General features: G+C 34.1%; 1 protein-coding gene across 3 annotated transcripts in view; it reads right to left on the reverse strand.

The window, feature by feature from the left end:
- Window positions 1-6,182: 6,182 nt before the first annotated feature.
- The window catches only part of jvl (javelin-like), a 360,284-nt gene continuing 344,941 nt past the window's right edge, over window positions 6,183-21,525 (reverse strand). The window contains exons 5-6 of one of the 3 annotated variants that reach the window (XM_081726897.1): window positions 19,875-20,612; window positions 6,183-10,908 (exon numbers count right to left, since the gene is read on the reverse strand). In XM_081726897.1, the coding sequence (XP_081583023.1) occupies window positions 9,874-10,908; window positions 19,875-20,612 (1,773 nt within the window). In that variant the 3' untranslated portion in view covers window positions 6,183-9,873. The remainder of the gene's footprint in view (window positions 10,909-19,874; window positions 20,613-21,525) is intronic. The other 2 variants (XM_081726905.1, XM_081726901.1) reach the window with 2 other exon arrangements.

Consider the following 21,525-nt stretch of genomic DNA (forward strand, 5'->3'; position numbering starts at 1 on the left):
GAACCCAAATGATTGGTCCAATTCCGAAAATTCCAACATTTTAGATTGAAAACACACAATTTCCAACAACATTGCTCTCTTATCATTTTTTCGTATCTTCAATAGTTACAGAGATGGCCTATGAAAACGGACTTACGGGACACCCTGATTTATATATATATATATATATATATATATATTCCGTAATTATCGTGTAAAAAGAAATTATACATCTTGAATTCAATACTATTATCCTTGTTTTTATTCCTGATCGAACAATTATTTTACCTCTCTCTTTGCACATAGTTTTGGTCTTTTCTATTGCCACTATAAATGTATTCTAGTAAAGATAATGATTGTGTTCTTCCTAAATCTTTATATTCTTTCTTGGTGAAGTAGTCGTTTGGCTAGCAGATGCTTCTCTTAATTATTTGCTTTACTACCATCTCTGGTGAGAATGAGACGAAGTTTTTAAGACTTACTTCGAAATCTCTGTTAGGAAATCAATAGGCTTACATAAAAATGCATACCTGCAGAGAATGAGGAACAAGAAAAGGAGGAGGTTCAAGTATTCTTCATGCCTTCCTAGCATACTTGTAGAATGTTGATTACAGATGAGCAAAATATTCTCGCACATGGGGCCCGTTGACGGGTAGCAAAATTGGGTTGAGACTTTTCTTTCACCGCCTGTTCAGAACTATTCATTAGTGGAGGAATGCCACTAGTCTCAAGACATTATACAGAGGTAGGTTCACGTTTATGTAAACGAAGTGGATGCTGCAATAGCACATGAGAAACCAAGCAGAGCACTCAGAAGGCAAATATGTGGAGAACACGCTAGCAAATAGTAAAATGCGCCGACTAAAATGCCTCCAAAAGTCACCCCATTCTAGGAGGGATACGTCTCAGCACTTCCCGATATAGGACACAGCTACAGTGAAATTTGAAAACTGTGTTTGGCGAAGGGTTTCACAATTTCCAAGGAGATTGCCAATTAATCAAGCGCAACAAACATGCACCCTCAGAAGAGGTAGATGTGCGCACAGCGGAAAGAAAACAACGCCCCCATTCCAAGCGGATAATGAACATGGTTCGACAAATGCAGCAGATGGTCACACAGGACACTCCGCTGACACAAAGAACCACTGTTACGACAGTGATGAACTCGAAAACAACTGTGCTGAATAATTGCCCAGGATTTATGGCTTAAAGTGAAGTTTAAGCCACGTGTTTACACCCCCCCCCCCCCACACACACAGAGCCAAACCCATCCGTAAACGCAGGGCACATTGCCGACGGCTTTATGAACGGTATTGAGCGAGTGAAAAGCGGATATTTGGTCACCTTCGATGAGGCCTGATCTATTTATCAACTCCCAGGCGGGTTCGAGCCATGTACTATCATCCAAAGGATGCCAAGGACCGACCAAATTGGGTTCGAACTTGTTGCGAAAGTTTTCCTCGTGGCTGATGCCGGTTTTTACCACAAAGAGAAACTTCCACTGCATCAAGTTGCACATAATGTGAATATTAACGCAGTATGTTATCAACAGCATGTTCTGGAGCCAGTATACCGGTGAAACATTCCTTCTTTGTGTGGTGCTGAGGTGTCAAAGGTCTTAATTCATCAAGATAAAGCGTCCAGTCATACAGTTCGTATAACTGTGGCGTACACAGCCTACCAAGCGCGTTAGTTATCCGCACTATCCCATATTCTGATATTGTCAAATCCTCCAATGTTGCACCGATGGACTTTTGTGCCTTTGGGTTACTGAAGCGAGTTGTTTCCTGCCGTCGTCCGCAAGGATGAGTGCAGGAAAGTCTGCAAGGATGAGTGTTTAAAATTAGATCAGATGTCTCTTAAGAGAAGCTTTCCTCCAATGGAAACAGGTGTCGAGCTATTGTCTACAGTCATGCTAAACATATAGAACAAAACCGCTGGAAGAAACATAGCTTACGTCAAAGGTAGATGTTCCAAAATAGTTTCCATAAATGGATCTACTAGAATTTATTCCTAGATATGGTATTCCTAGAATTTATTGTTCCGAAAAGTATATCAGTATCAGCCGTAAAGATCAACGCTAGAGTGTCCCGAAAAATTTTGGTCAAAAAGAGTATATTGACGTAAATCAACAGGAAAACTGAAACAAAGGTATCTTCATAACTAACAAGCCTGTTAAACCCAGAGAAAAACAAAATAGTAACAGTAAAATAATTCAATCACTATCAATTATACTTCTGAGATGATTTGCTTTCCTAGGTAGTTTGTCTTCATTTATTGCAACTCTGAACTCTCCACAGGTCATTTTCACATTGAATTTTACTTTCATAGTTTATTCCAATGTCGACACTAACATCTGATATCAGTAATTATTAATGACTCTGGAAAGTATCTCACAATCCACAATTGTTCCAGAAAAAGTTAAAATAAATTCAGTGAGTGGCACAATCACTTTCGAATAAGTCCCTGTAAACATTAAATTTTCATACACTGTCCATCTACCCAAGAGTGATTCTTTTCTTTCCCACACACTACAATACATTTTGATACTGCGCTGTATGGATAAAAAATTTCATTATCATTAAATCCTTGCGAAATTTATGATTTACTTATTTGTTGAAAAATGACTTTTGAAATTTATCCTAGGAAAGCTTAGTGTAAAGATGCTTAATTTTATTTACATCTACTGGAATTTCTTACATCCCGATCTGAGTGCGGTGGCAAGAACGAATAAGCCTCCGTTTCTGTTAAAAAGGTTAATTTATTGGACGTTGTTGTGCCAACACTGGACACGAATATGTAGTTTACACTGTGAGACTGGATAGTGTGCTTGAATAAAAGTACAGTACTGTATTATGCCTTTCTTTCCTAATGTAATTTTGTGGATATTACCCACTACAGTCTTCAGACACTACAATGTCAGAATTTACGGACAATCGGCAATATTAGATAGCTTCCTTTTCATCCATCAGAACAAGAAATGAGTGTATAAACAACAACATACAGTAGAATCAAATGTGGATACTTTAGCGCAATTATGCAATCCTTAGTTTCTTTCAACCATTTTCTAGATGATAAAATCAATCTCACTTATAACTTCTATTTGTAGAATTTTTCTCTTCTATCTTTCAGTTGAATTCAAGAGCCTTGATTAAGAAAATGTTTTCAAGGACATGGAAACCCTCTTACTGATCATGAGTAGAGACCGGATGTTTAGGCACTAAAAACCTGGAAAATAGGCAGGCAAATAGGCACTAAAAATTTAAAAAATAGGCAGTAAAATAGGCACTAAAATGTAACCCGAAATAATGAAGATAAGTACTCAATACCATTAAAAAATAGATTCAAGTCATATATAATCTTTAAAGAATATAGAAATATACTTGTTTGTTATTAATTTCTTTTATTGTATATATAAAATCGAAGCTTGTTATGAATTCCATATATACTGGGTGAACCTGAAAGATGTGCACATACTTCGGGAGGTAATTCGTGACGTGAAAAGAAGACAAAAAGTCCTTTTGCGTGTTATGGAATTCCGCGTCGTGAACGAGTGACAGGTGGACCAACTTGGAATCGAAAATCGAATCCTGACAATTGGAACGAGACATAAAAGTGTGCACATACTTCGGGAGGTGATTCTTGACATTCAAGAGGACGTTTTGTTTTCATGTTACGAATCACCTCCCGAAGTATGCGCATATCTTTGAAGTTCACCTTATATATATATATATATATATATATATATATATATATATATATATATATATATATATTTATTTATTTATTTATTTATTGTAACGTACCACGTGCCTGTGTTTTTAAACACATAATACACGTATATATGTATTATTTATTTTATATAAATTATATATTTTCCCAATGAAAGATTATTTTGAAGAAAATGCATAGAATAGGCAACATTAGGCAGTAAAAGTCAAAATAGGCAAAATAGGCAAAATAAAATTGGCTTAAATCAAAACTATAATCCCTCATATAAACTTTAAAACTTTATTTTTGATCATATCTTTAATATTAAAGAATAGGCATTTTGCCTAACATCCGGTCTCTAATCATGAGTGTCGAACTATGACGAAAAAAAAAAAAAATCTACAACCTTTAGAATATAGAAAGAATATTGATATTATTTTGCACCTTCATTGCACTCAACGAAGAATTTCGTTGCAGATAGCTTCAGAAGCAAGTTTTGCACAATTAAGTGGATATAATCTTATATAGTATAGATACGAGGACGGATCAATAAGTAACATGCAACAATTTTTTTCACGCGATAATACTGATCTGGGATGTGAAAACTTAATTGTTTTGAGGTTTGCACTGTAATCGGTAACTATTCGATCAGGTGTATCTCTAGCAGTAGAAGCGTGAACTATTGAGCAAATATGGTGTATGTTACAGTCGTCTACTTGCAAGGAACTTATGTGCTGTTAGTTTCTCGGTGTGGGTAAAAAAACAAAACCCACGTGAAATTACTTAAGTAAGTAAATGTATGTATGTAAGTAAGTAAGTAAATGTATGTATGTCTGTCTGTGTCTGTGTGAGTGAGAGGAAGATTGTATGGACTATGACAACATCTCCAGGAAGTACAAATTCTTTGAAGAGTCATGTGAACGTTGCGAATTTCCACGCGTACCAGGCGTCCAATGACAGCATCATACGAACAGAACCGTTACAGTCATTGAAGATTAATTCGTAAGACCGGCGAATCCATCTTCAAACATTGTCGAATATGTTCAACATTTCATACAGTACAGTGTATGATGATGTGCATCACGAACTGAAATTTCGTAGAGTGATTCTTGGTGGGTGCCAAAGAACCTCTCAGTCGTCCATAAGGGTCAGCGAATTATATGCTGTTCTGGAAGGTATCATTACAAGGAAGCCTGTATATAAGTATTTTTCGCCTCTTCACCCTTATTTATTCGTATTCGATATAGGCCTAATATGACTTCGCACACTTACATTGAGCCACCAGAAAGGGGGCGGGGCGTACAGAACCAAATTTTACGGATTGTGCTGATGGCCAATACATATTCTCAAATTCTTCTAGCGCCAGTGGTATTGTAACGAGAAAATTTGATCGTCTGTAGCATCAGCATTGTTTTCAGTATAAATTTCCTTTAAATTTATCTTTCGTGGACAGCACTTTTCTCCCTGCATACTATATTTTACTATCACTTTTTATAATACGCCTCTCCTAGAAATTTACCATGTAGCCCATGCGTAAATATGGGCCTAGTTACAAGTGACGAGTTCTAGGCGTATCACTACACGTCTGAAACAAAATCTCATCCATGGAAGGAAAAATTCAAGGTGACTCAATTTGAGAAGAAAAGTGCTAGTGACTGAATTCTGGAACATGAAAGGGGTTCTACTGGTGGATTTTCCAAAACGCGACGCTACTGTAAATGCTGCATTACATGAAACAATATTGACAAAGTTGCGTCGTGCGCTTTATGACAAGCACTCTAACATTAATGCTGGAAATCAAGTTTCTTTATAGCAATGTGCGAACCACATTGCTGCTTCTGTTTGTAAGAGACTCGAGAAGTCTCGGTTGGAGGTAGTCGAGCACGTGCCATACAGTCCCTGATCTCACCTTCAGATTTTTCTTTTTCGTCCGATGAAGACATTCTTGGTCGGCATACGTTTCAATTCCGGTTGTGAAGTCAAATCGGTTGTGCGCAGATGGCTACATTCCCAAAAGATGAACCTCTTTGAGCAGAGTGTGAATTGTGTTGGAGAGACTTTGTGGCTATATTCAAAAGTAGCTTTAATATGAGACTATAATTTCTAAATGAAATGAAATCTTTCAGTTTTACGTCCCAAGATTATGCCAAGGCTAAAAGAAACTATGATGATGAGAATAAATGAAAAGGTCGAATTAAGAAAGTAGAACACTGGGAAAACCCCGCACACAGTGTCTGTCCATCACGAAGCCCACTTGGCAAGCATTAGAGATGAACGGTCCAGCACTAAAGCACCGCGGCCGAAGACTAATTTGTATGTACTCTTAATGTGTTACCTGTTACACTTTATTCTACATAAATTATTGTGTTACTTATTGATTCGCCCTCATTATCTAAATACGAACAGAATAAAGGTGAAGGAAATCTTGAATGAGGAGTAGATAATCCAATTTTCGTTGATGGGAAGATCAGAATTAAGGATATGAACTAACATTTTTTTTCAAATGTCCCTTTTTAATTCATAAAATTTACATAATATATATATATATATATATATATTTACACATTTTATCTTTTATCAGTTTTTTACAAACAAAAACATTTCTTTCGATAATCAGTCTCAGAAAACAAATACAATATTGTGCAATTTTTAATGACAAAATAACCCAGCTCCCTTATCACTCCAACCACATATCACAAGATATTTTATTATTATTTATACTACGTTATTTAACGCCAATAGCAATAGAGGAAGACTGGATCTTTTGTCCTTTGTTGTTAAAATTTCTCTAATAAAGCAATTACATCTTACTTCGTAAGTAACTATCTTACTGGGTCTATTAGCAATGGAGCTGGGTAAAATATATTGTGCACTACAGAGAGGAAACAACAACAATTTGTTGTACAAAATAGAAAGTGTGCAGATTTAGATTCACGCATAATCCATTATTATTATTAATAATAACCTTACAATTTGCAGTAATAAAGTGTTAACTGTATCACGACATTTCATTCTGGAATTCATGTGATGACATCATTTGATTATTCAGTGTTACATTTTAAAGCTAATAGCTACTAAAAACGTACCTTTTCAAATAATTATTTAACATTACAATTCTTACATTGTTGTATTTTGATATGTTGTAAGTTGACAGCAGTGAACACTGGCATATATTTACTTAGAAATAATTAAATTTAATAGCAGAAAAATTATGTATCCAATTTGATATGCATCCAGAAAATATGTTACTCATCATATGACAGTTTTAATACCATTTTCATTGCTCACCGTTTTAATAACATTTTCAAAGTTTTCAGTAAACCACGCGATCTTTTTCCGTAAAATTTTAGGCGTTGTAAAAAGAGATTTCCTAACCAATGAAAGAGCCTTAAAATTACAAAATAAATGTTACAGAAGAAACATTGTGCTTAAATAAACATTCTTTAGCTTCTCTACAGAAAGAGATTTGGAGTCTCAGATCTTTCTGGCAAGATCTGTTGCGCTTTCTCGCTATTCTATAAAAAATCGCATTAATCTTATATTGATCCTAAATAAAGTTAAACTTTTATCTATTACAGACAGATCTATATGTCCTATTTTTCATTACTTGTATTATTTTCTATTGCATGAGTTGACAAAAATTCGTACATGAGAATTACTATAATGGATATTAGTACCAACCAATGTTCTATTTTTCTAAATCTCTTAGGAACTTATACATATAATTAGGTACAGTTTACGTCAAGCACGTGATGTAAACTAACACACATTATGTATAAACAAAAATGTATTTTCTTTTTCCGCTATCAAAAGGAAATTTCTATTAAACGCACTAAAAGACATCAATGTGCGCCGAAACAAAACTTCGTTCTTATATAAAATTTTAGAGCTTTATATACATAATCATCAGGTTTGTCAATGCAGAACGACCAAAAAAGTTAAGGAATTGAGTTCCACTACATATTTGATTAGCTACTCAGAATAAGAAAAATACCTTAACGAGGCTTGTCTAATAAATGAGGTCCCAAGATCTCAAATAACAGCTTAGTTCCAGATCAGTAGAAAAGAGAGAGATGAAACGTGAGCCTATAGCTCAAGGTTGAATCCGACCACTATGTCTTAAAATTTTAATGCTATCTCACCGGGAATCGAACCTCATGCTCACCGGAATCAAAGCCACAAGATCACCGGGAAGAGCCTGTAAGTTATCACTAATCAAAGTATTACGCACTTCTGTATAAATAATAAACATAACTCATACACAAATACAGATGGAGGAGTTTAGTCCCATGAGAAGAATAGATGTCATGGTAACAAACTTTCATCTAAAATTATTGCTATTTCACATAATCTGCAAACAGACGTTATTACATAATTTAAGTTTGGGAGATTTCAACAATTAGGTTCTTTTTAATAATAAATAAGTAAATAAATAAATAAAGCACGCATAAGAAATGTAGAAAGACTGCTAGTGAAAACTTACGGGTAAAATCACTGGATGTTTCAAGACTTGAAGATTTTTTCCTTTTTTTTAAAAAAAAGAGCTAAATATTTATATCAGCATGAAGGTTTTGAAAGACTAACTGAATGTTCAAAATGGAACTGGGTAGAAACATACAACTACGAATTCTCAATTATATACACACACACAAACTTTGGATTTGACTCAATTGTGTATATCCTTCAAACGCAGGTCGAAATTGAATGCAGTTGATTGCTCCTTGTTATTTTATGATTATGCAAAAGACAGAAAGAGAATAAAGTAGTGTTCTTCATACTTTAATATACAGGATAATTTATGCAAGCAAAACCACATTTGAGAAAACACTATTTGATGTAAAATAAATATGAAAATAAAATGAATTAAATACGTAGGAGTAAGTTCCTTGTTTCTGACTATTCAACAGAATGAAGTTGATTATAGCAAATGTGCTGATATACTTAATTTATAAAAGTACCAATCAGTTAATTCAATGAAAACTATATAAAGTAAAATAAACCACAATTTTGCGTGAACATAAATCTGCATCCACACTTTCATAACAACAGATATAAATATTGAGGAACCATTAAAACGTAATAGATTTTTTAGTGTTGTTGCTATTTCTTCTATAATGCAGCACTATAGTACATTATCACAGTATTCCACATTATACTGATATTATGAGGCACCAAAAAACACAGTCTATATATAATGTGAAAGTGTCTCAACGTTTATTGAAATTTAAGTTAAAACTGTTCTACAAACTTGATATTATTCTTATAAATTATGCTACAAGGTCAAGTTTGCAGAAAACATACAGGTGATCTAAGTCATAAATTTACTGTTAAAATAGCGACAGAGTAACTTAAATATATTGTCTGTGTATGATATGAAGGGGAGGAGGAAAGGAATCCAACGTCTTTCTCACGTATGAGGTGACAGGAAGCAGATTTGTGCTAACAATGCAACCACAATAAAAGCATCTCTCAATTTACATATGATGATGTATATCTATAATATTTATATACATATATATGTATATATATAGTTAATTTATAATTGTTTTATATATATATCTATATTTAAATCTCCTTTTATGACAAGATTTCATAAATTTGGTCAGAGCATTCATCACAAACATAATAAAGTACTAAGTACATCATCAACAATAAAAAACACAGCCTATTTTTTTTTTTTTTAATTAATTCTCTCTTTTAACACGTGAATCAATGGCACGATATTAAGTAACTGCAGAAAGACATACAAATGAATTCATTGCCAGTACATATTTGAATGTGCGATAAGTTCAAAATTCATCTTGCTCGCTAATACACTGAAAAAAAAATACTCTTTTTATTATTAAGGAACATGGCACAAAGAAGAAACTGGAGGAATGCAGATACATAAAGCTATAATTTTCCCACTCATTTTGTTTCAAAGTTTGGAATGAATAGTAAGGAAAGAGCGAAAATAATAATAAAATAACAATAGAACGAAAATATAACCAGGAATGTGAAGATTTGATTTTTCAAACCTACCCCTGCTTGCAATAGATAATGTATTGGCCTTTCCATGAGAAAATGGAAGTAGGGAAATAATTTTAAAATATTTTTTTCTACGTAATTTGCTTTCACAGAGAAAGACCATAAATATTTTACTTTTTTTAAATATTAACACTGACTACAAAAAATATTTTTAAATTAGTTTTCCTCAGCAGCTTTTGAGAATTGCTTCAAGATAGCTTCAATGTGATTGGACATTTGTAATGTGCGAGAGAAATTGTCAGCTTGAAGTGAATCGGTATTCATTTTCCAAGCCTGCATCCATTCATTTGCAACTTCCATTAATTCAGCATTGCCTTCAGCTTCAGTTAAAGCTATTTCCTCATTACTTATCACATACTCTGTATCGTCTAAAGAATCAAATACCATTGCTTTACTTCGAACAAGATTCCGAATGTTATTGCTACCGGATTTTGTACTCGACATAGGATGAACTGTTCCGTATTTGTCTTGGCAGAACGAAGGATTGGAAAACGCCCTACGCGTTGCTGAGTCATTGTGATGCATTTGGGATTCTGACGAGAAATACTGGTCAGATGCTACGGAACTATTGCCATGTTCGCTGAGAAACATGCGTTCATAGCCAGGTAATCCTGCCATGTTCACAGTTTCTGTTGGACCCCAAAGGAGCCCATCACAGTGCAGCCTAGCATCCTCTTGAACCACAGGAGATTCTCCTGAACCGGTGTCTGGTGAAATAAAAGTATGTTTAGCTATTTCAGAACTTGGACCATTTGTGGAATTTATACTATCAAAATATTCCAAAGATGAAGACTGCCAAGGAAAGGCACTACATAAATCATTACCCTGATAATGGTGTATCTTAAGTTTTCGATGGGTATTTGTAATTTCCGAATCGGATGCTGTAAGTTCTTCAGGTTCCACATTAGACGCGACAGATATCCGAGTGTGATCCAGGGAATCTGGGAAGGCCTCGCAATTTTCTGGTACTGGTACTGAATACCGTCGATCGAGAGGAATATGCTTCGATGCTGTCCTAGGAACAAAGACACCAGGTGTAATGTGTGGTTTAGTTTTATTTGTGGCACCGGGCAATTCTTTATTTGAACTATCACACTCCGTTAATGTTATCTCAACGAAGTTACTGCTATTTAGCTGCTGCTGCTCAAAAGAAGTTGAATTTCTCGGTTTGGAGTTTCTTTCTTTTCTTACCTAGAAAGTAAAAAAGAAAAACATTACTTAGCTGTACAACACAAGACATTGAAATATGTTGCCAGATCCACACAAATTTATTATCATTATTATTAGCAATTTCCACGCTCTATTCAATACTTTTTACATTTTCCTACACCAATACAAAAGTCTGAATAAAACTACAAAAAGAATATATTATTTACAACAGCCTTGTGAATTTTAAATTTGTCTCCTCTTTTCTTTCTGATTTTAAAGAATCAATATTTGATGATTTTATCATAAAGGGCGAGTGCAAGTTCCTTTGATTTCAGAGTTCAGTTTACTAGACTAACAATTTCTAATCTCAGAAAACACAATTCTCACCTATTACCTTGTAATTAAAAAGAAGTGTGCATATTATACCTATTTTAATATATATAAAATTCCGTTCGATTGGATTTTGTATACACCTATTTCAGTATATATAAAATTCCGTACAAAATTCCCCGACATCTCAATGTTCATAAATATACTTGGACCTCACCAGATCGAAAAATACATACTCAAATTTATCACGTTTTAGAAGTCAGAAGAAGACAGTCTGGCATAATTGATGTTGGGTCGTTTAGAGGAGTCAACTGTGAGAACATTGCTGATCAGGAGAGAGAGAGAGAGAGAGAGAGAGAGAGAGAGAGAGAGAGAGAGAGAGAGAGAGAGAGAGAGAGAGAGAGAGAGAGAGAGAGAGAGAGACAGAGAGAGAGAGAGAGAGAGAGAGAGAGAGAGACAGAGACAGAGACAGAGAGAGAGATAGAGAGATATTGTGGTTGAATAAATAAATAAAAAATCAACATCTGAAAAAAAAGATAGGTTTAATGTTAATAAAATTAGAGGAGAGAGAGAGAGAGAGAGAGAGAGAGAGAGAGAGAGAGAGATGAGAGAGAGAGAGAGAGAGAGAGAGAGAGAGAGAGAGAGAGAGAGAGATGAGAGAGAGAGAGAGAGAGAGAGGAGAATACCTGATTGAAGTGTCGAATAGATTCTCGGTCTTAGAAGGTTCGGAATGCACTAATTTTGAGGATACTTTGGTATTAAAATTTCAGCAAAAGAAAAACTGAGCACGCGGAAATACATAGGAACAAACCATGCTTCGATCAGGAATGCACTGAACTAGCGGAAAAGAGGAAAACAGGCAAAACTGGGTTGGCTACAAAATCCAAACGATGTAACTACACAAAATTTCCTGAACATCAGGCAGGAAACTTCCAAAATCTTTAGAATGAAGAAACACGATTTTTTCACCAACATAATTTGTTGTTTTCGAGGCAAAGTGATGAAGTTCTTAGCAGGAAGCTACTGAGATGATCAGAAAAGAGAACAGAAACCCAGAGAAAAATTGACAGATTGACATGAGATATATAGTATAAGACAGCTAAAGTCCTATTGTAAATTTGTTCAACGATCTATGTGAATAAGTTTAAACAATAACGTTAAACAAGTTAGAAAAATTGCTGTTATGCAGCAGATTTTAGTATTTCTAGCACAAACCTTGACAATATATGAAACTTGTCAAGATTAGTACAGGGTTATTCTAAAAGATTTATTTATTTATTTATTTATTTATTTATTTATTCCAATACATACAAATCATGATTTGGTATTCGGAAAAAAATACTAAAATAAAAAAATGCACTACTTTTTGTTTACTGCACGAGGTGACTGTCATCCTTGTAGTCTTTCATCACTAGTCGATCATGCGATTTCTCCTTGTGCGATGGATTTTACGTACCTGACGCAGATACCATAAATTTGAAAGCTTGAAATCGGCAAAGTTAACACTTCACGTTGCATACAGCATGGAAATAACTTTGCTCAATTACTTTATGGATAACATACGAATTGTAAAATACTTTATGATGTGTTCTTTCGTTGGAAGATCATCCCTGTTTTAAATTTTCTGAAATATAGACATTAGATTTAGAATAACCCTGTACGTTACTTACAAATACTATCAGAAACTCAACTTTTTTTTTTTTTTTCCAAATTTAAAATTATAAAGTATTTAAATAAATTTACTCTTAACATACATTAAAAATAAAAATGATCTGGCAACATTTAAGAATATAACAAAACAACTTATTTCTAAATCAAAAACATGCTATATAATAAAGCTGACGCTACATGTGCAAGAGTTAAATAAAATGCCGTGCTCTTTCAAAGCAATTGGCCCAAATTCCAACATTCCAAGTATGTTGTAAGTAGCAAAGCAACTTTATTGTGAGATTATTTATTTTCCACTTATTATATTTTCTTCAGAAATTTGAGTCTGTGAGCATAAATTGAGATTTAACTAACAATAATTATTAATATCGTTTAATAGAATTAGAAGTTATCAATTATTCAGTAAGTTTTAAAGAAAATCTTATTCACGTTTAGAAAGCTGATTTAGATTGTTAGTGCACACAACATGTTTTAGTATTCCATTTGTAGTTTTATTGTAAAATTTACAAAGCATAAGCATTTTTGTAATAAGCATCTGCACTTATTCTGGGACCAGGCGCCAAGCAAACATTACTAGTTTGTTGCAAGTAAAACTGACCCATTAACATCCCCTTTAAAATATCGTAACTGACAGAATGACCAGAATGTAACAATCGAAATTACAGATAACTATTCAAAAATTATGAATGTAATGTTAAATCCCGATGTTTTAGGCTGCACACGCTAATACACAATTTTATTATACATATTATACAGTCATGGTAATAAATCAGTAGACTCAATGAGCAATCCCGAAAAAAACTATTTAGCATTTCTACGCCGTTTTTCTCATGAGTTGGATCTAAACAGAAACAAGATACAACGTACCTCTTAAAATAATGAATCTATTTATTTTATTCATTACTACATCTCATTGATATGAGAAGCGATCAGTACTACTAACAATAATAACTAGCTGAACCTGCGCTATTTACACAGCGCACAGTTCTAATATGAACGTGAATCTCCTTCCCACCTCTTACTACATCTGTGCAAGTCCCTTTACGGACGCAAGTAAAGGACAGGAAGACTCAATAGGGAGTGAATTGCTATAGATAAACATATAAATGTAGTATTTTAATATATGAAATGTTGGGGGCAGTTTGTGACAAACTTTAATAAGTGATAGATGATACCAAATGCAAATATTTTTACTTATAATTCCACATCCGAGTACGCCTCATTGTGGGTCCATAAGCCTTCGAAGTTGCCAGCTTGCAATAGGTTTTGTCATTCAGATTGAAGCAAAGTGCCTGAAATATTCACCAATCCGCTACACGTAGGTCCTCTACTGATTGCCTTTCACAAAAGTACCAATCTTAACGTCCTAGTAGCAATATTGAACTAATAGGGTCAAAACGACGCTTAAAATGTAGAATAGGAAAATACTTTTTTTTTTTTTAATTTGAATGAAAACTGGAGAATCTACATAAAATTTGAAATCAACCAGCGAAAACGGCAGGTTTCTAACATTTATGGTTTTCGAAATCTCATTGTCGAAAGGATTGGCTACAAACGAACTTTTCTTGACCACAAACACATATACTTAGCATTTTAATACTTAGATTGGACATACAACAATGTCACGACAGTAACGAAGTTGACATACGAACTGTTCATAATTCGTTCTCCAAATAGTGACAAGAGATCACAAATGATTAACTAACATCCACTTCTATCTACGAAGGTTTGTACAAGAAAATTGTCGCACATGGGAATGCAAAATGCCAGAATAAACCTATGATAAGACATTTTCACAATCAACAAGTTATTGTGTAGTGTGAGGTTACGGTTCACCCTATGTTCGGTTCTTAAATGCAACTGTGTACATTATCGGCACATGTTGCAAAAGCTTCTGTGGCTATTGTTGGCAGTGACAAATGAGATATGGTTGGAACAAGATTGAGCAATCTCTCATAGCACGTCGCAAAACATGCTACTCATATCTTCAAGAGATGTACCCATACTGCCCAAATCGTGTAATTTTTGAAATTATAAACATTAATTGATTCTCTGAAACCACAAAAGTCTTACAGTTTATTATTTTTTCCTCTGAGGCTTAACTACGTATATACCTAAGCAGTGAAGTGATCCTTACAATAAACCTTATGCCGATTATGGAAAGTTTGGACCCTCAAATATGTTAAGTTCCACAAATGGTGGTCACATGTCCACTGTTATTTCCACTCAACTCCAACCTCCCTCATATCTATCATACTATGTGTTCAAGTACAGATAATGTTTTAGTAATACACAAAACAAGTGGGTTTCTCTACTTTTGGGAGAACTGTAGTTACGAAATCTAAAACTCACGTTATCATTAACATTTTACTTCAGAACTAACAAAGAATGTTTGTATTGAGGACAGTGACGTACACAATTTAATTAAGGGAGGTTCACAAGTATCCTCTGGCGTACACAGAATTTAATCAAGGTATCCTAACTCCTATCGTTTCAGCACACGTGCCATTTTTGTACACATACCTTAATATAATTTCTTCCATAATATCCTGTGGAGGGGGAAGGGAGTTAAAATCTGGATTTTCTCTTCGTGTACGCCACTGACCGCGAATATACAGAACAAATTGAAGTAGTTTATTAAAAAATAAGACTACTTACTTCATATATTCCCATATTCATTCTAATCTGAGTTCGTTCAACATATATAAATGAATTATGGACCACAGACAACTATTTACTTAAGCTTTAATCTTATCTTTCATCTTAACTAATTTGAAAAACTAATTTGTTTCAGATATGGTTAAGATACCATGAATAAGGGAGAATTTTAGTATAATTTTTTTCTGTTTCGTGCAATTATTTTTCTTAATTCATTCTGGACGGTTTATGAAACTTCAGATCAACTTGTAATCTAGCAACTCTAAAGCTAGGTAACATGACAACAGCATAGAGGAAACAAAGATGAAGTCTCCGTTAAATTTACGTTTGTAAGATTAGCTACTCATGGAACGGACTCATTCAGATTCCTTTTAATTTTAATTCCATTTCCTTGTTAATCCTTCAAAAAATCCCGTGTAGGTTTGAGATGTAGTTGTTTGTTGTACAAATTCGTGTAGTATATTTACATATAACTAAGTTTACGTAAAAGTAATTAACTGCAATATAGAATGAAAACAAGATAGTTATATGAATCCGATTAAGTGTCACTAATAACCTAATCTGGAAACGTAAAATCAAGAATGTCTGAACGATGTTCTAATGTCTGTAAGTGAAGCTTAAAAAAATAAAATAAATAAATAAATAAAAAATAAAAATAAAATTAAAATAAAATTAAAAGAATGTTATATTCGATCTTAACCCAAGTTACTAATAATGATCAAAGATCCCCAAAGGAAGAACCCGAGAAAAGCCTTGCTAGAAATGAAGTTGTCAAAAAAGAATTACTTAATGTTATCTAATCTGCCTTCGGTAATTATCGTTCTATATTTCCTTCTGATTTTAAACTTTTCTACTGACAGCTTGCGGTTCTCTAGCTTACTCTGTTTCAATGTTTGACAACTTTGTTGCTTTGATTTTTGTTCATCTTTCTGCATCCTCACTTCCTGCAAACATTTGTCCCTCCAGATTGAGTTTAGAAGTTTGTCTCATTGAAATCTATTATTCCCATTGTTTATAACATATATAAGATAAATTGCTTGCAGTTATCTGAGGAGAATAATTGAACAAAATTACACGAACGTAATCAAAGCTTTCATTATTTCATCTATAGGTCTAAATTTATCTCGGTAGAAAGAGGTAGTTAGTTGATTTTCTGCTATGTAATTGATTTCTTGTTAGCAAAAAATGTTACTGACAGTAAGATGGTCAAAGAATATATACGCATACAGTAAAAGATATTTCAATTTATATTATTTTGGATACATGAAATTATTCAATGGTTTCATTCTAATACTGTTCTAATCTGAAATTCGCATCTCTTACGTGTACAATTTCTATGGAAAGTTGGCATATTTCTTTTTCTATGTATGTGTAACGTAGTGTAAGTTATTCCCAATCTTTTATCGTGTAATTTTTCGAAAATAAACTGTAACGGGGCTGATTCTTTTTCAAAATAACAGATTTATCAACTGTTTTGAGAGTGAAAAATTCTTTATCCTTCCTTCAACAAGCATCACTTAAATTGTAAAAAAAAATTACGGCAAATTACGATTAGGATTCGCCTACATTACTAATTTTATTTATTTAAAAAAAAATGATATATGAGTGAACTGAAGGGTTGCTAAGCGAAATAGTCCACAGAAGCATTTATTTAAAGGAAAAGAAGCAAAAGTTAACTTAAAATACCCATGAGGAGTGTGATGGGCATGATCTTCAGAGTTAATGCTTTTCATGGACCGGAGAAAGGGGAAAATACAGTCGAAACTGTTAAAACTAATTGGCAGCTTAAAATAATGTAAGTATACTGTTTAGACAGAAGCATGTTTTAACTCTACACCTGGACGTTTGAAAAAATTTTAAGTGTAGTTTAATCTTTAAGAGTTTGAAAAATGATCAAAGTGGCATGAGCATTATTAAAACGGCGGTAGTTCGTAGTCACTAGTTAGTGAAGCATGTAAAATATATGTAGATTACACAAAACGTATTTTGAAACATTACTATAATTTAAAATTGAAGTACTTTGCTATATAGTCCATGCAAGACTGAAGGACTAAAATGTGCATGTTGAACTATGTGATGCGTTCTCAGTGTACGAATTTCCAATGCCATTATTCCTGGCATTATTCAACACCGGGGTTCTGTATATCTTAATTCATTAGCTTTCCAATTACCCCTCATGTTGAACACTGTTGTCAGGAGCAGAACCCAGAACCACACGCTAACCATGGCTACATGAAACCACCTGGGTAATATACATATGGTAGTTAAATACTACTTTTTTCTTTCCCTTTTACTATTATAACCATACAAAAAAAAAAAAAAAAAAATCCCTTTTAGAAATGCGTACACAATATACCAGAACGTTTGAAGGGTTCTTTGAGATTTTTAGCTACAATCACTAATGGCAAATAACTTGCCAAATTAATCGTCTGACATGGGCCGCTAAACAGAAGGGATCTGTATCAATACAGAGAAGCGTTTCTCTCTCTGAATCCAGTAAGTAATCTTTCTGTTAGCGATTTGATTATAATTAATACTTTCGGTTGCAAACTGACGTTTATTCTTATAATAAAATAAAATAAAACCCTTCTAAGAAGTTTCTTTGTATTTACCAAGAAAACTTCTATGACATATTTCTATTTTTATACTTTTCCGTCCGATTGTATGAGCACGCAACGTTTGTGACAGTCGACCTGAGGTACTTTCGCAGGTACGTATCACTATTATAATAATCGAAAAAGTGTGTCTATAAGTAACAGTAACAACTGGAAGAAAGCATGTATTTTCATGCGTTCTTTTCCTTCCAAAACAAACCAATTTATCATCATAAAAATTCGTGATTGACTCAAAATAATTATCAACATATGCTATTTTGTCTAAGATCAGATAATATATTTATGAAAAATGAAAAGAGAAAATGAATTTTTTCAGTTTAACTTCCATGTTTATGCCTTGAACATTAAGGCAGACAGACGATTAAGGCAAGCGAATGGTGATGGAATAATTTGTGTAAACGGGAGTACCCCAAGTAAACTCATGGACACGATACTATCTACCACAAACTTACTTGGCCAAGCATCGAACCACGGAAACCACACACCAGAGGTAAGCGCTCTACCACTGAGCCACTGTGCCCTCCAAAATGAAAAGATTTTTATGAAAACTAAAAATGGATCAAAATATTGAGAACTTGGCCAATAATTAGTTTTTGAATCAGGGACCCCAAATTTTTTTGAATCGGGTTTTCGTATTGTCTACGGAAAAAGCACGTCATATTGAGTTAACTGATAGTTTGGGTTTGGCTACACTATATGTAGTTCTCCAGATATAAGGTTTACAACAAAATTTTTGATTGAAATATATTGGATCTTTTGATCCAAAAAGAGGTACTTTTTGTTCATAAATACCTTTTACGCGTATCTGTAAATATCAAACAAAAGGTCCAACATTTCGTAGTTTCAAAATGTCCTTACGTGACTAAGCGTTTCATAATGTCCGGAGGATGTTGATTTTTGTTCACATCGCTGTGCAACTATTATTGACCACGTAGTATATTTGACTTCTTTAATATTAATATAATGTTTCTTGGGAAACGAACTCTTAACATAATAAGTAAATCTAAAGTTTTATTACACCAATGAATTAGCTTCTGATTTTAGATTGCTTCTGAAACTGTTACTTGACACGTCTTTACGTTAAAATTCAACTGTTGAGTTTTTAACACACATATTTCATAAGAATAATCTAAATCTTTTAAAGTTTATAATAATGAAAAAAGAGGAAAGTTACCTTTGTGTACCAAAATTGCATTTTCAAATGTATAATTACATGCTAAAAACACGAGTGAACTATTGGCAGTGTGTCTACGTGTAGAGTATGTCTAAATAAAGATACGTGCTATGTGCAACCTAGTATGATATTTAATTATTAGTGGATTATGCCAATTTTAAGAAATGGCAGTTTTCAGTGAGTGCGCAATTATTCTATGACGTGCTATACCCAAGACGCATGTGCTTTTCCTATTTCTCCAATGAAAAGATACCTTTCTTGCTCTAGGAGAAAAACCCACCACCCAAACTATGATTGGGGTTGTAGAAAAAAAAAATAGCTACACTTACAAATCAATTCTCGCTTTGAGGATCGGATTTTGCTCATTCACTTAAAAATGGTAAACGGTAGGTGGGTCAGTTGCTTTATCAAAATAAACAAAATCGAATTTTTGCTTTCTTTCTTTCTTTTGTATGCCTCTCTGCTCAATGTGTAGCTTGAAACGGGGGGAAAGATATTTTGTTTTATGGACCATCCAATATTTTCCACCAGCTGCCCCAGAAGGAATGTTTGGTGGGTCGTACCTTGGAGGAGTCTAGGTCATGCACCTTGTTGATGCTGTTGTTGGAAGCAGAGCGTAAGTCATGGTTGCGCCTGGAATCCTTCTTGTTGCCAGCAAGACTGCCAAGGGAATCCTTATTCTTACCATTTGAAGATAATGACTCCTTGCTGCTTCGAATGTTGCTGCCGCTATTGTGGTTATTGCTCGCTGCAGAACAATCCTTCTCTTTCCCAGCGAACAAACTATCTCTTCTACAGCTCAAACTATTCACTGTCACACACTCGGGCTTCCTTCCTGATTTCCCGAACGATCCCGAGGTCCTTGTGCCCACTTCACTGCTATTCACTTTTGACGCTGGCGACAAGGGGGGTTTTGGTGCACTATATGATTTTGGTGGCAATGGAATCCGACTAGGACGCTTTTTATTGCTTTTATTATTATTACTATTTTGTGATGTCTGATGTTTTTTGGTAGCACAGTCCACCACACGAGGAAGCATCTTCGATGGGGCAGAGTCTAACTGAAACTTTATTACGTCACTATTTCCTGGTGGTGTGGTGGCATCGTGGGCTGATTCAGTACTACTGTTGTTGCACTCATCGTGTCCTTGATGTTGCTGATGCTGCTGGTGCTGCTGGTGATTAAGCGACGATGGAGAGTCAACAATTTCATGAGGTGGCTGCTTCACATTTTGCTGGTGCTTTTCTAGAACTCGTACTCTGGCTCGTGTGCCTTCCAGTTCTATATTTTTCTCCTCCAGCTGCAAAAACAATACATTCAGCATCAGTTTACATCGGTTCAACATGTATTCACTATTCATGAAAAATTCTATCATTGATTTGAAATTATAATGTAAAGAACTGTTGTGCAACCATCTGTAAAAGCTTTGATGATATTCACCTTAGTAGATATAGTTTTAGGTATAATTTATATTGCTTGCGAAGTACAAATTTTTATCACGCCCACCAATATGCTACAAAATGTTTCTTATGAGTGATGATGTCTTTCTGCAATTCTAATACTTCAGTTTCTTGCACCGACCAAAATTATTTATTATTGAGTTATTCCAATGATCTGACAAGAATACATCTCGTGCAAAACTGAGTAAATAACCATCTTTAGGCTAGTCGATTATTTGCCAATATAAGTATTTAACCTTCCGTAGTTTATTAATTATTACAAGAACTTTACAGTGTTCTTCTCTCCTTATATATATCTCAAATTATCAAGTTTTAACACAATTTATACTATATCATCTTCATTTTATTTAACGGTCATATGTCGTAGGCAAAATAATATATTGATTTGTATTGCGTGTTTCTCATCACCGAGGCTATATAAGATGAGACGTACAATTTAAAGTGGAATTTGAACCACTGTAACGCGTTCGATGCATTCATATTAAAGCTATTTGCGATTTCAAACGCGCATATTAACAATGCTTAAATTGTTAGTTCTATCGACAGTGTCCCGAGCTCATATTTCACCAAACACTTACAGGATGAAAACACAACATTTCTTAACAACAATTTACTACATGTGATACGAAATGGTTATTTTCAAGTAGAAATACAATAAAATGACTAACTCAAACGTCACTAAATCAAGACTTCTTCCTCGATTCACACAAAGAATTTTTAAGGATAACGGTAGTCTATATCCTTAGAGGTTTA

Source organism: Thermobia domestica, chromosome 1 (assembly GCF_964235325.1).
Source record: "Thermobia domestica chromosome 1, izTheDome1.hap1.1, whole genome shotgun sequence".
In the NCBI taxonomy this organism is placed as follows: Eukaryota; Metazoa; Arthropoda; class Insecta; order Zygentoma; family Lepismatidae; genus Thermobia; species Thermobia domestica.